We start from the raw sequence: 12,524 nt of genomic DNA on the forward strand, positions 1-12,524 counted from the left end.
GACATCGAAGTTACCTGGGAGTTAACACCTCTGTGCTGGCCACGTTCTCATCTGGCATTTATTGCAGCATCACATTGTATGGACACTGAAGATATTTAACCCAAACTGGATTCATGCAGACAGATGGAAAAGGCTCACAAACAGCATAAAGAAATCCTGCTTATAGGCACAGAGGAAAACACAAAAAGATTCACTAAAGATGTCCTCTTTAGAAGAGGCAGCCAGGCCCGGCAAGTAATCAGGTCTGCTGGGAAGAGAGGAACATTTCCCTCAACAGCCTGCCACGAAATGGGAGAAGGGAGACACTGAAGGTGAGGGGGAAGAGCACAAGAGCATGCTAAAGACCTGGCATATTAAAAATACCCATCAATTTTCACAGTTTGTATTTCCTAACTTGTACTCATACAGCTTTCTCCAGCTCATGTTCAGCTGAAGGAAGTTTCAGAGTTCATACTTGTAATTTGGGGAGAGTGGGAGAAGGGTTAGGTTTGTGTGCGTTTTTTTGTTTGTTTGGTTTGGTTTAAGTGCATTTTTCCCCCCCTCTCTGACATGTGCTGCGTAGTTGCAGCTACAGTGTAGGTTTTATTGCTAGCATTTAGAAGAGTAAGTGCTTACTGACACACAAGATAGGAAAGGTTCCTCCCCTGGGGAATGGAACAGAGACTGATTAAGCAACGGGTAGGTATTTAAGAACATAAAAAATATTGGCAGATCAGGGTTGCGGTTCTCACCGACCAGGAGTCAGTGCAGGAACAGAGATAGCCTGCTGGTTTCCAGCAGGGTGTAATGTCAGTGAAGAATAAGTCTTTAAGCTCAGGATTTTTATACACTTTTTAATAGTAAACACGTTTAACAGTAATCAACGGCTTGTTCCTCCAGAGGCATGAATTAGGTGTTCCTGTTTTGCCAGACTGCTGAACCAAACCTGGTGGTCCATGTCCCATCTTGTCTCCCTCCCAAATCCTTTTGCAGAGATTGAATAGCAGCAAATAATTTGCAGTAGCCAGCTGGTTTCAAAAATCTATAGGTAACAAATTAGCACAAAACATACCAACTGGATTATTTTAACCTTATAAAGACAAAAAGGAGCAAACGAGTTGGCCAAAGCTATGTCACAGACTAGTAATAAAGCCAGGTCTATCTAGACAGCACAGGTTTGCTTTCAGTCCTATACTCGAGACTGCTGTACCATGTTGTTTCTTCATTTTGGTTAACATTACTGTGGCAACATTAAGAGCCATGGAGAAAGAAATGAGAGTTAATTAGGATTTCTGTTCTTTAAAGAGCAACAGCAGTGTCCACATGTGGAAACATTTCAAAAACAGCACAAAAGAATGAACAACTAAATTACTGAAACTTACATAAGAACTGCAAAATTATATTATAGCCATTCTATCTTCTAGAAATATAAGCTATAACCCTTCCATCTTGTACTGACGACAAAGAAATTTCCTTTATTTTGTAAAAAAAAGTAAAAATAATTTGTCAGCACTGTTTAGACTTTTCAAGCTATAACCATTTTTTATAGTAAAGCATTTTGAAATGTGAAAAAACGCAGCAAAATGTCATAAACCAGTTTACACAGACATAATGAGGATATTTTTCAAGTAAATCCCAAGAGCTTAAGGTAACTAAAATAATGCTGTAACTTATTAAGCTTAATGAAAACCGTTTCTAGAAGTTTACTGAAATTACACATTCCCAACATGCAGGGATCAAACCTGAAACTGTCGGATCAGAGAAGAAAAACAAAAATCTAACTATGAAGATGTCTATCATAGTCATTTCAAATCTTTCCAGGATCTCGTCCTCCCAACTGTCAACACACCAAAGAAGAAAAAACATCAACTTCTTTCTGCAGCTCAGGATAGCCTTGGGAACACCTCATTATAGCAATCACCTGTGTTGCTAGTGGGTCACACTATGTTCTAACATAGTCCTTTAGTCTTCATCTTCATTTATGCTATGAAGAAAAAAGTAACGGGTTTGTCTTTGACAATACCGCCAAGAAATCTCCCCAGTAGCATCTCCTGATTATGTGTCACGTTCAGATACACAGTTTTCTCCTTGTTCCTGCAAAATGCAACCTGCATTAGCCAATCCTTCAGGCTGTTCTGAAAGTCTAATTGCAGTGTGCATTTGCTTTTCTAATTCTCCTATCAATTTTCCAGGAAGAGATGTAGATTGCAAAGAAACCTTTGATTTTTCATCACTAACCTCAAACATCGAAGTGTCTGTGCCCTGCCTTAATCCATTACAGTCAATAAGTGGAGCTGTCCTCTCCTCTTGAAGCGTGCCTTGTAAAGAATTTATTTTCCCATCTCCACTGGTTGAGGACTCTTGCTCCTCTGAATCAGAGCCTTCTGTCTCAGATGATGAAGTACTGCTTGATTCTTCAGAGTCACTTGTCTCCCACTCAGAGGAAGGCAGCTGTTGCTTGGAAACTGTGCCAGCAGCTTTTAAAGCATTCTCCTCTTCTTGTACTAGTATTGCTGCTGCTTCCAGCTCTTCCAGTTCAAATCCTATGTGAGACTTAGTGAGTGTGGTTTTCTGCAAGGATTCAGAGAGCATAGCCAACTTTTTTGACCTTCAACAAAAAACAAGACGTATTATTAAACTTTCCAAATAGAACTTTCCCATTTGATAATGCAAACACAAACCTTAAACATTTCCACTATTCACTTTGTTTGCAAACAACTTCTTCAGTTATGACTACAAAAGTGGATGCTACAGGGGGAAAGACACCCACAAATATTCATAATTACTAATATCTTGGGTAACTTTTCCCACAAGGCTAGACAATAACCCACTGAAACTCTTTGGTGACACTTTCAGAAAAGATACTGCTTCTTTGATGTTTCAGCAGCGCATAGTAAAGGAAAAGGGATTTCAGAACAAACCTTTTCAGGATTGCTGCCTTTAGCAGAGAACTCTGCACTATGTGGCTTGCTAGATTAAGTTTAAATGCAGCAAAATAATTCTGTTTTACTACCCTTCCAGATGTGTGTTAAATGCAGATGAACCAACAGAACACAGCTGATCAGGTCTGTCTCAGTGATACATTCTCCTCCTTTCACAGCTAGCTTGGTGCACCCATGACAGCAGGAGATACTCAATGCCCCATCTGCAGATGTGCTTTACCTTTCACTTGTAAATCAGCTGAAATATAATTCAACAGAAATATCAGGACCATTTAGATAAATGCCTCTAATAAAGCAAGCACAATATGTCAGCTTCAAATCTTTGGTACAGCCATATCCATTTCCTCAAGCGTTCTGAAGTCAGCACATGCTTTAGCAGAAAAAGTGCATCATGGATTTATAAATAGAGAGAACAGAAAGTAAGAGAGTACCTTAAAATGGAGGTGGGAGGGCAGAGGGGAAAACGGGTATAAAATAACAAACATACATCCTGTTTCTTGTTGTAGAGTTTTGCCTCAGACTATCAATCAACTTTTCACCACTTCCTGCAACAGCAGGTCTACTATAAATCCTGCAGAAACTGACTGGGTTTCATTTCCTCTGCCAAACCTGCTAACCTGCAAGGCATGACACACTGACACTGGAGCAAGTAGCTGATAATGTAATACATGACTCCTGCGAGGCAGAAGTTAAAGTGCTTGTTCTCTCAGTTGAATGGTTTTAAAGATCTTTATATTCTCTTTCCCAGGGGGCATAATTACTCAGTATAACACAGAAGCTTCCATTTTTTTTTCTCCTAAAGGAATTGTATTTAAAAGTGGGGGAAGGGAAATCCAATGCAGCTTCTTACACATTTTACAGAGACAGCGCAACATTTAAAAGCTGAATTTGGAATAAAACATACTGAACTTCCTTAGTTAACCCATAGACTAAAAATCTAAGAAATAAGAGTTTCCCATAAGTAACTGAAGCAGCAGAGAACAATTTATATTTCCAGGATTTTTAAATCTACAGTGAAGAATTAAATCATGTTATCCTGCCAGCCTCCAATATAAACACAGGTACCAAGTTTTAAAAAGCTGCTTACTTAACACTACCCTTTTTTCCTTTTTGATGATGCATTTCCATTTTATTTTTTGTCAAGAACTTGACTTTTTCTTGTAAAGTTATGGAGAATTTGAGAAATTGCCAACCTAACTGGGAGCAAAGAAAGTATTCTCCAGGTACCATAGGTAAAAAGAAAGAAAAAGAAGCCCAGTGATGTATCGAAAGGTTCACAAAGCTTTGCAGGTAGGTGGTAACAGAAGAACTGGCTTGCAGGGAAATCTGCTTCCCGAACACACTGGCGAGAACCTAGTTTACACCCGAAGCAACAGGAGTTTATATCCCTTTCAGAAAGCATTTTACAGTGGTTTTGAAACAGTCTCCTTCCCTCCTGCTAACAATACATATGCATACGTGTGCACGTACCCCCTCTTCCACTGTGAGAGCTGTTAATAATATGAAGGTACAATACTTTCTCCTGTCCTATTGCCTGACTGTCCACAAGAATATGAGCTCCAAAAGCTAAATGTGCCTTGTGACAGAGAACACTGTTTTGAAGCCATTTTATATGTCGGTCCTTCTAATTTCATTGACAGCCATGAGCAACTAACTGTAGGCACAACAACTTCCTCTAGTGATACATCTTCAGCTCCAGCTACCTCAGTCTCACCTACCTGTTTTAATACTGCCATTACAGATAGAAAAATCAATTTTGAAAGTCCTGTTTGTCCTCACACCTCTTCCATCACGTCTGCTACTGTTTCCCAATCTTATATGTATTTTTTTTGCTTTTCCTCATTTCTGCTGTTCCAATTTTTCATGCATGTTTATCCTGCTAGATACTCAGTCCTTGAAATCACTCCCTCAAAATCCTCTCCTCCTCTTTCACTCTTCTCTTACAATGCAGTTAACACATTAGATACAGAAACATGTCACATAATCAAGTATTAAGGAGATGTATGGCATCATGTATGTGTTGGCATTAATAAATATTTCACTGTGCTCTAAATCACTTAATGCCAAGTGTTAAGGAAGAAAATACAGTGATATATACTCATTTGACTCAATACACATTATGTTACTAAATTAGATGGGGTTCTACTGACAGATAAAAGAATGGCCTCTCTAAAGCTAGATGTGGTCCTACTGACAGATAAAAGAATGGCCCCTCTAACGCAGCAAGTGTTCAATCACTCTATACACAAATGCATTTTTATCAGAGTTCAAAGGGAATGAACGAAAAGGTTGGTGCCTGACAGCTACAAACATCCATCCTACTGGACAACTGTAAAACTGCAAAAGGTATTCTTAATCTGAAATTCAGATCAATGCCTTCCGAGGTATCAAAATACCCTACCAAATAACAACAATAACAGATTTCATAAAACAACTGTGGCTTCAACTTTCACATGTAGCCCTTCTTCCCCAAAGTTTTGACAGAACTACTGAGACACAACAGGCTTTTTATTGTTACAAAGGATTACAGAAAAAAAGCCATTGAAGAGAACAGCCTGCTCTTCCCTTCTAACAGTAATGGCACAAATGGATACTCTGCTTGGATAAGTAAGTGCCTGCAAGAGGCCAAGGATTCCCATCTAGCCTCTTAACCTCTACAACTGCCTGCCTTCGTCTCTCTCACATAGCAGTCCCATGGAGCAGTGTGACTGCCACCACCACACACAGGGACACAGCCCACAAACGTTTTGGCGTGTTTCAGGAAAGGGGAAGGGATACAGTCTTCATGCAGACCTGCACAACCTTCTTTCTCTCTGCCCTACCAATACTCTAAAGGCCCTATTTAGGCCAACCACAACAGGAATCTAATAAATCATTACAGAACTACATTATTTCACTTTTTTTTTTTTAAGCTCTTGGCCACATCAGGTGTTTTATTTAAACAGTGTGGGAAAAGTCTCTTTTCAGTTACTCAGGAGTTCTTAGTAGGCTAAAAGTTTCTTCCTAACTTTCACTCTGGTCATCTAGTCTCTTCCAGAGACTAACAGAACTGCAATTAGCTATCAGTCCATCTTGTTTAAGGCCATTACCCAACTTCAAAGAGAACCAAGTTTCAGGAGCACATTTCACATCAGCCTTAGGAAAAGGTGGCAGCACTCCCTGGACAAGAAAAAAGGCACACACCATAAACCTCAGAGCATGGAAACGCTTTCAACAGGATACCATGGGTCTCTGAGCAAATTATTTCCCAAGCTGAAAAGTAAGAAACAATTCGGGAAACAAAAATGAGACACCAGAAATGAACTATCACGTATTAGAGACTTGCAGTAAACAGGTCCTGCTGTTTCCAAAATCTTTTGAGTACTGTTTTAGAGATTAGACAGCAAATACTTTAATTTTTCAAGTATGATTAATGGAATCGCATGATTACTTTAAGACATGCTCATTCAGTATGCACATTTGCAGTAATGATATCTTATTATTATGGTAATAGTGTTCTTACATAAACATGCATAATAAGCTTTAAAGGTGCTACACATGATAATTATTAGTTATCAAGATGTCAGTTGCTTAAGGAAAATGTTTAATTACAGGTTAAACTGATCAGATGCATGTTTTGTTTAATGTATAGCTTTGAGGAACAGATATCAACAGAGGCATCTCAGGGCTTGTCCACATAGTCTAGAATTAAAATTTCAAGACAGAACTACTGTAATCCTTGTCTAGCCACAGGAGTTTCTCCATGTGCTAGAAAAAAGAAAAAACCACTTGTTCCATAGGTCTCAGATTATGAGAGAGTAAAACTGAGGTGAAAGGAAGAAAGAATCAAAGTACATGTAACAAATAGAGATGGATGAAACAAGGAGAGGAGGAGAGGATTATGGCAACAGGAAAAGTTTATAGCAAAGCCCACCTGTGACAGCCTGAAGACAAGCTATTGTGATTGGGAACTGACTGCAGAGCTGACAAGCAGCAGCCAAGGTGAGAGAACAGGACACAACTACTCCAGTTAGACTAATGCTCCTACAAACTCCAGTTCTACCTTATGTTCCAAGGAGTAAGGAGACGACACTAGGATCTGACGAATCAAAATAGCTATTGCCTCCAGAACACAGAGCTATGAGAAAAAGTTATCACAGAAGGCAGGCGTTAGGGATTTTATTGTTTCCAAGGAAGATTTAACATAAGCTGGAAGGAACAACCAAAGTCGGCGTAGCCGCAGAAAGTAAAAAATAAATGCAGGATTTAGGGGATACATCCCGCCACAAAATCATCTAATTCTTCCCCAATGTAAAAAAAAAAAATATTAAGTAATTACGCCTCTGTATATTATGCCCATCAGTCAGAAATAGCAGTACAAAAGGAAAAGGTTTAAAGAAAAAGTGTTAGTGGGCCAAGCCTTTCTGTCTGCCTGGTACTTACTTGTCTTGCATCTAATTCCCTTGCTTTAGTAGCTTAGTTATCTTAAAAAAACCCCAAACAACTAACTCTAAATTTGAAAATATGAAAATCAGCATTCTGCTCCTCATTCTGTAGGCTGGGTGACAGCACATACTCCATCACAGCATGGGAGTTACCTATGTAAAACTGCAGAGTACTTGTAAACAAGGGAGTAAATAGCCAAATCGGCAGCACAACCTTTCAGAACAGGAGTCAGTAATGTTTCACTATGGAAAGAAAAGGGATTTTTCTTGTACAGACACAAGCTCTAGCTTGCTTTAGCTTTCGTAAACAATTGAAGGATTATTTCTACTGCCTCATAAGTTTGGCTTTGCATTTCACAGATGCATACGAACATCCACTTTTCTGAAGTACGCCATGTAAAATGGGTGTAAAACATGGCAAAACGCAACAGAATTTTATCTACCCCTAGCTTCATGACAAGCAAGTCTGTGTACATCGCTCAAATGCTGGCATGGCAGACTGAGCTATTCTTGCCCCAGCACAACACAAAAGCAACAAAGCATGGGAACCCATGTATCAAAAGCATTGACAACAGCTTTAGTTCCCAGCCTTAGGTCTGAAAATGACCTAGCTAGTCTTGGAACCAAGCTGGAACCTAACTAATCTTGGAACCAACTAAAGTCTCATTGTATTACGTTGATCAAGTGTGGTTAGGGCCTGTGCACTGAGTTACAGTGGGAATCAGTCCTCCACACCTAGCAGTAGCTCTACAGGGCTGACAAGCCCTGTTTTAAGTGTAAAACACTTTACATTAATTATCTTTAAGCCTTACAGGCAAGATAAACAAGTCTCAAAGAGAATAGATATTTCAAGTGCAGACGTGCCTTTGCAGTGTTGTAGGTTCCACCAAATATGAAAATGGGCCTGTCTCATTGCCAAGCAGCCATCCCCTGGTAGGCCTACAGTTCCTTGAGATGCATTCAAATACAAACTAGCAGCATGCTCCGCCTGTCAGCAGGGCTGACAAGTATAAAAAGGTCAGTTATTCAGCTTACCTCCACTCAGCTGGAGCTCTACACACATAGAATCCATCTAACAGTAAAGCTGGTGCATTAAGCAAAAGGCTTTCCATCTGCTGGATCACAAGTTATTTCCCAACTGCCTTAATTTTATACATTTATTGTATGAGAAACTACCAAGTTTAAGGAGAAAGCGTCACTCTATATTTAAAGTACCTTTCTCAGCAAGGCCTGGCAAAACTCAGACTTCTGAAAGCTTCATAGACACCCTCTTTCTTAGATAAAACAGACAACAAGCAATACAACCAGCCAAAGTATAACTACTTTAAACGTGCTCCAAGTTACATACCTGGCAGCATTGCTTACAATTTCCCACAATTACTCTTTTAGCCAGAGGAATTTCAAGTATAAGACAACTCTAGAGTTAGTATGACCTCAGACATCACCAGATATCATCCCAAAGTAAAGCCTCAGCAGTTCAGATACAGAGGATGTGTAAACGTACTATCTGCAAGACATTGAAATGTCAGTTAAACTATAAGGGATAATGACATTGCCCGTCTTGCCACAAGACTGCTTGAGGACAGTCTGCAATAGGATGTAACTGACATTTCAGCATGGTCATCACTGGTGAACCAAGGGGCACCTGCAAAAGAGCCAGATTCACCAGATCATCCTATTTTTCCCCCTGCCCAGAGTGGTTCTTGCTGGATTCCATATATTGCTGCCTTCCAGCCCAAGCCTTATCTGTCCAGACAGAAGGGGTATGAAGACACACTTTTCAATATTCAGGCCCTCAATAATGCCAACATTTACTTTCCACAAGAACTCTGTCACAATCTTGATGACAGTTAATAACCCTATGGCAGTAAGTCTACTGCTTAAGCTCTCTTGCAATAGAAGGCTCAAGAAGTTACAGCCAAACATAATATCAAAAGGTAAAAAAGTAAGCTCATACAAGACTGACACAGCTGATGAAGCATCCAACTATTCTTAAAGATACTTAAGAAAATAAATTGTTCTTCAATCTAAAATTCAGATGTCAGCTTCTATCTAGTCCTGCACAGCTGCCCGAATAACTGAACTGGTGGCTTTAGGGAAAGTCTCTTGAAACTTATAATGGAACTCACCCTGTTAGCCAACACACCGTAAGTCACTGGAACAGCATATTCTGACACCCAGGGGTAGAGGACAAAGTGAGGGAGACACACATACTCATGAATTACTGTAACAAACTTCAGGGCTTTAAAACAACATAACATGCTTCCTTCAGAAAGGCAACTAACGAAGTCAAACATCCCTTCACACTTGACATACAACTTGACATAGCTAGAAAGAAAATATAATGATTGAATTCTTGCTATACAGAACTGAAAGAATTTGATTTTAATAGAGACATAAAAAAGAGTCTCAATTTGATCAACCCCAACTGGTAAAACAGATGCAATAATGGTGATTGTGTTGAATGTAAAAGCAGACTTCATTGATGTAGAAACACCTAAAGTCAGTTTGCACAAAAAAGCATAATGGTCAAACAATAAGCTTAGATAAAAAAAAAAAAAGTCTTCCAGTTCAGGAAAAGAATCCTTACAAATGGACATTTAGCTGCAATAAGAAACTCATCACACTAAGCACACCATCCATATGCTGAAAATACTCTTTAAAAGTCATGGGTCACAAAAGAATATGAGCCTCTGAATATGCCTGGAGATAAAAGACTAAGGCTCAGTTACACCTTTTAGCATGCATTTTATACAATAAGCCATATTTCACTATTTCACTTACAAAGTTATTCCTAATGAGTGCTTCAGGTTATACACTAGTCAATAATCTCCAACCGGAGTGAAGTAGTATTGAAAAAGCAAGCTCAGAATCAGTGAACAAAAATACTCCAAATTAAGTTCTGAAAGAAGTTCATAGCAGAAAGGCCGTAGTCTTGATAAAAGTTAACAACTAGTGAAAACCACTTTGGCTATCTGTACACACTGTTTAGTATTACAGACTATGACAATAAACCTAATTTTACACTGGTTTTATTGCAAAGTACCTTACACACGCCTTTACCGTAATTCCCCACAAGCTTGGGAAAACTATACATAGATTTTATTTCATCCAGCTCTGGGAACCCAACTATCCTCCACAGTGAAATATGGCTAACACTTAACAAAGCATTACAATACTGCCGTGAAATTTAAGGCATGAAGTGGGATAGAAAATACACACAGCACCTAAATTACAGGGCAATACTTTCATAGAAAGAAAAGGCACAGAAAAATCACAGATAATCTTTGTGCCATACACACAAAATACCATAGGTTTCTAATGAACATAGAAGTCCAAAACCTATTTTACATTTCTTTTCAAAAATGGCACCTCAATGCACAAAATTCCTTACTGCATCAGTTAAGGAGAAAGACGAATATGCAACATTTACTAAATCACTTTTCAGCCTGTATTACCTGTTAGCTCATCATAACCCCACCTAGCTTATGAGATCTGAAAGAATCACAGAATAGATAGTACAATTAACAGCACCATTCAACAGTTTCAGGTGCTTAGTTTAGTATACGTTTTTATAGTAAAAGGCAGAACCAACAAATAACTCCATTAAAATCTCATTAGCTCTGATCAATGATTAAGGAAGATAAGAACAAAGAACAATTTAATGTGTTAGTGAAGGAGAAATGGGTTCATTTTATTCAAGACTCAGGTAAAAAGTGGTCTAAACTAATCTTCTACATTATCTGCAGCAAGAAGACAGACAGGTGAGTGCAAACAACAAAAATAGTGCAACATTTATTCACACAATTTAGTCCTAGATTAAACACAGTCTCCATACGAAATAAACAAGCCATCTCCACAACACAGCACTAAAGGCTGTTTAATTTCTACCCTTTCTTATGAAAAGTCAGCTGCTAAAATAAAACGTGCTCAGTCTATTCAAGGTATTTTATGCAATTGTAGCTAAGAACTCATTGCATTTCTCAAGAGGATGGATTCTGATTTTTAGCCTAAATAACTTGGGTTTACACAGTTACACTGTCCATGTCCATACTGCTAATTATTTCAGTTCTAACAACTCCTGGAAACCCCAGGCAGCTTCAATCAAACTGAAGAGCCATTCATGAAAATAAGCAGAAATATAAATAATGACCCTCAAAGCCGACAGAACACAGCTATCATGTATTCTCTTGGTAGAAGGCCACAGCATGCACATATCAACCAGGTTATCAGTGCGAGGACCAGCTACTGCACTTGCTGCCTCTTTCTTACCTGGTGGAGGTGTCAAAGGATATGATGAAGACATTAGGGCACAAGGCTTGGGTTTGTAGGAAGATTACAGAATCTTCCCCACCCCCACCCCTTGTGGACAAAGCAGAGACTGGAAAAGCATTCACTGCACACCAAATCTTTATGTTAACTTAAGAAAATCATGCTATAAAAAAAGGGAACACTGGGTTCAAAAAGAACCCTGGAAAACACATCTCCCTGTAAGCAACTTTAAATCAACATGATTAGAAGAGCAGAAATCCAGTGCTAAGAGACTGCTATTGACATGAGGAACCCACCACTTAACTTCAGGTGACAAAGCAGTCCTGCAGCATAGAACAATGGGTGATGTGGAAGACTCCAATGAGTAAGGAGAACATAAAATGCTTTCATCTTGAAATTCTGGCTTTCAAAGGTCATTACATGACCTGAAACAAAGACAGACATACTTACACTGCAATTCAACTTGTAGTTTTGTAAACATTAATTGCTATCTACATAGCTTCAAGTACTAATGTTTGTTAACCATAAATCAAATATAAAATGTAGCAAGTTTCACTTGAAGTGATTTCTTTTATGTTAATAAGTCTGAGTATTTCAAGTGACTTTCCCTCCATATTTGTTCTGAAATTCCACGGTGCTTCTTTCATAGTGTATCTAAACACTGCATGAGCTGAACTTCACATTTATAAATTTTTTTTTTTAAAAAAAGCTTCCCAATATAACATCTTACTTTCATTACTTGGTCTTTTTGATAAGTTGGCACCAAACATATAATGGATTATAAAAGAAATCAAGTACAGCTTACTTATGTAGATGATACTATGAAAATATTTGTAAGAGAAAACAGAATATTGGACTATAAAAAGTAACTGAACAGTATTTATGTGTTTTAAGAAGACTTTAGCTG

The 12,524-nt window shown here is 38.6% G+C and overlaps 1 protein-coding gene across 2 annotated transcripts in view; it reads right to left on the bottom strand.

Moving 5' to 3' along the window:
- Positions 1 to 819: 819 nt before the first annotated feature.
- The window catches only part of SHQ1 (SHQ1, H/ACA ribonucleoprotein assembly factor), a 51,498-nt gene continuing 39,793 nt past the window's right edge, over positions 820 to 12,524 (bottom strand). For both annotated transcript variants that reach the window (XM_055709037.1, XM_055709036.1), the window contains exon 12: positions 820 to 2,587. In XM_055709037.1, coding sequence (XP_055565012.1) covers positions 2,035 to 2,587 — 553 coding nt within the window. In that variant the 3' untranslated portion in view covers positions 820 to 2,034. The remainder of the gene's footprint in view (positions 2,588 to 12,524) is intronic.

This window comes from Falco cherrug, chromosome 4, assembly GCF_023634085.1.
Source record: "Falco cherrug isolate bFalChe1 chromosome 4, bFalChe1.pri, whole genome shotgun sequence".
Taxonomy (NCBI): domain Eukaryota; kingdom Metazoa; phylum Chordata; class Aves; order Falconiformes; family Falconidae; genus Falco; species Falco cherrug.